Source organism: Cyclopterus lumpus, chromosome 24, assembly GCF_009769545.1.
Source record: "Cyclopterus lumpus isolate fCycLum1 chromosome 24, fCycLum1.pri, whole genome shotgun sequence".
Taxonomy (NCBI): domain Eukaryota; kingdom Metazoa; phylum Chordata; class Actinopteri; order Perciformes; family Cyclopteridae; genus Cyclopterus; species Cyclopterus lumpus.
Window position 1 is genome coordinate 12,336,672 of NC_046989.1, and position 3,631 is coordinate 12,340,302.

The 3,631-nt window shown below is 43.0% G+C and overlaps 1 protein-coding gene across 1 annotated transcript; it reads right to left on the reverse strand.

The window, feature by feature from the left end:
* Positions 1 to 2,857: 2,857 nt before the first annotated feature.
* ripply2 (ripply transcriptional repressor 2) lies at positions 2,858 to 3,415 on the reverse strand. The gene is made up of 3 exons (XM_034528018.1): positions 3,293 to 3,415; positions 3,114 to 3,184; positions 2,858 to 3,020 (listed from the first exon to the last, which is right to left on the reverse strand). Exons 1-3 carry the CDS (start codon positions 3,413 to 3,415, stop codon positions 2,858 to 2,860), a joined length of 357 nt encoding a protein of 118 aa, XP_034383909.1.
* Between the last annotated feature and the right edge of the window lie 216 nt (positions 3,416 to 3,631).

Here is a 3,631-nt window from a genome sequence, read left to right on the forward strand (position 1 = left end):
TAACATTCTGTATCACCAAAGAAACTCTCTATTTCAAATAAAGCAGCACTTCCTGTCTGCATGCCCAAAACCTGCACACGAGCAGAAGCACACTGCCCCCTTTTGGCTTTACAAAACGATTCTGACAACAAGCCCTCTGTCCCCACAAACCAGCAGAGGTGTGACTGTGAGAAGCTGGCGCAGTAGGTTCAGTCTCAGCTTGGCCGAGTCACACTGCCTCACACTTCTTCACACTTCCTCACACTTCCTCACACTTCCTCACCTCTTTTTGGTGTCTGTGATCACACCACCAGCCCAGTCACAGTGCATGGGGCAGACCAGCAGTCACACTCTCCAAATGAGCTTTCATTACAAGATTACAAAAGTAACCATGGGACTGCGTTTACCCCCTCAGGTGTTCCTGGGAAAGCATGTGTCTGACAAGTTTAAAGTGTGCAAAGTTCACCACAGTTCACAAAGTTATGTCAGGATAGAAGAACATGTAAAGGTCCAACCCCCCCCCCCCCCCCCCCCCACTCTAGAGGTGAGCAAATGTCACACCCAAGTAAGTGACACTACAACCACCAGCTCTGACACCCAGGCCTGGGAAAGTCTTGACCATGCAGGCCAGGGTTGAAGAGGTTATCAGAGCGTCATCACCAAGTCCTAACTCAGGTCTGCGGATGAATATTAAATTTTATTTAGATGCTCAGTCGCCATCCTTACCCATAACTTGCTCTGGAAAACATTCAGTACCACGTTGTGTGTTGCTTTACACCTTTACTGTCTTGGTACCTGAGGTTTTGTATCAATCAGGGTGTGAAAACTAATACGTGAATGGAAATTAGATTGTTATTTATGATATACTTATTTCTTGTCATTAGAATACAGTCAGTCCTGTGGAGGTCAGTAGTTCAGTGGCAGAGCGGCACCCCTGGTGCAGCCAGAGGCCACCATGTTTAGCAGTAATGAGGTGTGTACACTTTGCACCCTGTAAAGCACCTAAAGATGATCCCATGGGTTCCCACAGAAAGGCTTAATAGGTTGGCACCAGGGTTAGTTGAAGAGTTCAAGTCACTAAGTCAGAAATGGATGCAATAAAGTCCATCTCCAACATAGACAACATATTAGATGACAAGTCCTCACTTATGTTTTAAGTTCTAGAAACTGTGCATTTCATATTCAATGTTTCCTGCATTTAACAGACACTTTGATTGAGGAGCATCATGATCACCTGCATAATGCAATGACTCAAGACACCTATTTTAAACAGGTCATAGACAATATTTGATTATATATATATTATTATTATTATATATTAAAATCCAACTGTATTACCTTAAGGACAACACCTGCAAAAGTCCTTCTAAAACTACTTTACATCTCTATTGAAATTCCATCACAATGAGGAGCGGCTGTGGCTCAGGTGGTAGAGCAAGCCACTAATCGGTAGTTGAAGTGTCCTTGGGCCAGAAAGCTTTGCCAGTGGTGTGTGAGCGTGTGCGAATGTTCAATGTGATCACCTTGTTTGCCTCTGCCATCATTGTATGAATGTGTGTGACATGTAATATTCAGTGGAAGACTAAAAAGGTGCTTTATAAGACCAAGAACATGTACATCTGCGTTCTAACAACTGCATATCTATACCCTGTTTATAGTGCAGTATTGCATTGAAGTATTTAAATTACAGAAGCTGATTTACTAACCGGCCAGGCAACTGCGGGGCCCCAGACACGCAGGGGTTTTTGCCCCATGCAGGTTCACTATGTGTCACTTGCTTTGTTGTTATTTAATCAACTGCAAATGTGTTGTGCCGACACAACTGCACCACAGTATCCCCTGAAATATTTGATGAAGCCAAGGATCAGAACCTCATCTCTAAATCAATTTAAAGAAGTTCATCTTCAGTGGTGGTGTCCTCACATGGTGGGGTTTTAACACCAAACACTCTGCACACAAGCATGTTGTTGGTTGACTAAATCACTAGATGAGATGTAATGTTGTCATGCATAGTCCTCAGAGGTACTTTATGTATTTAGGTGATTGTGTTACATAAACAATGCACAGCAAGCAAAAGGAACACAGATTATAAAGAGCCCCAACACATTCAGCCTTTATTGTCACATTCTGCTTCAAGTTAAAGTCAATAATTTGTGAAACCTATGAATTCCTTAATTGTCTGTCCTGTGAGTGGAGGAAAGAAAACACGTTCTATAGTGTGGCATTAATCTTTTGACAAACCCATAGAGCAGCCTGAGTTGTTTTGTACATATTACTTATATTGGTATTTCATCGGAAATCTACCAACGTTTTCCCTTTGAATATCTCACATGCCGATCTTTATGCTCTCCTGACACGGTTGACACCTTCTGCGTGTCACCGATGTTTCCGCACTTCAGGCAACACTGCGCAGGAAACGGAGCGTTTACAGCCTCGCACAAGCGCATGCGCGCACGTATCCATGCGGGAAAAGAGCTGCTGCGCCGCCAGCGGGCGGATGCGTCAACCCGTACCCAAAAGACAAAGTCATCTTGGTGCCTCATTTCCTGGCTTTCAAATAGTCATTAAAGAGGATTTCCCTTTCCTCAAAAACTCAATTCACGATCTATTTCTGTAAAAACGAATTTGATTCACTAACTACAGAAAAAGCCCAAATCCACTCAATAATTAAGCCCCAGAAAACGACATTCATTGAAAGCATTTTATTGCAGTTCTTAACAAAAGTACAAACGAGGTAGAAGTGTCAAAGGAATAACTTAAGCATTCACATTCTTGTTTGGCATCGAAGTGAAAAAAGGTATATTTACATATAATTACAGTAATAAGTTAAAAGAAATATATTATCACATTATGCAGCAATGCGTCTTTAAAGGCTTATTCAGTTCAGCTCCTTCTCCATCTCGTCCTCTTCTTCCTCGCTGTCTTCATCGCTGCTGGAGTCTTCGTAAAGGGAGATGGTGGCTTGCACCGGATAGTTGCGCAGGAGCATTACTGCATCCTGGTACAGATAATCGAAACATCTCGATTTTGGCCAGAACAACCTTTGAAAGAGAACAAAAATGAATAAGACATACTCGCAAAGAAATAACCTGCTTAATAATTGAATGTCACTCAATTAACAAAACTCTACTTACTTGACTGGGTGAATGACCTGAGGAGTTTTGTGTTGTTGGGCAGCGGAAAGGTCTCCGTCATTAGAGTGACCCTAAAAGTTCAAACAAAGCGACCTTGTTAAGCGTATTGTTATCGCTCAATAAACGCACGTTTGAATTTAAAAACCAGCAGAAGTCGAAATCAAGTCGTCTAAACTCACCCTGTTTGCCCCAGTTGTGTCCTTTGATCCAACCCATGGTCTCCACCAACGACCGGACTGCTGAGTGGCATTGTGTCCAGGAAAAGCAGAAGGTAATCCACTGTTGGTATTATAAGTCTCCATGGTTCTCTGTGGCGGTCAGTCCTGTGTAAAGTTCTCGGAGGATATGTGACTGAAGGCAGGAAGCTCCTATTTATCAGGGTCCCGGCAGCCGGTGCCAAATTGCGCTTTGACGCGTCCCCAAGTGTCTCCATGCGCCACGGTGTTCAGGTGCGAAGTCACACTTCGGCAAACTCCAACCATATGGTTACTTTCTTTCGTGTAGAATACAAAACATGT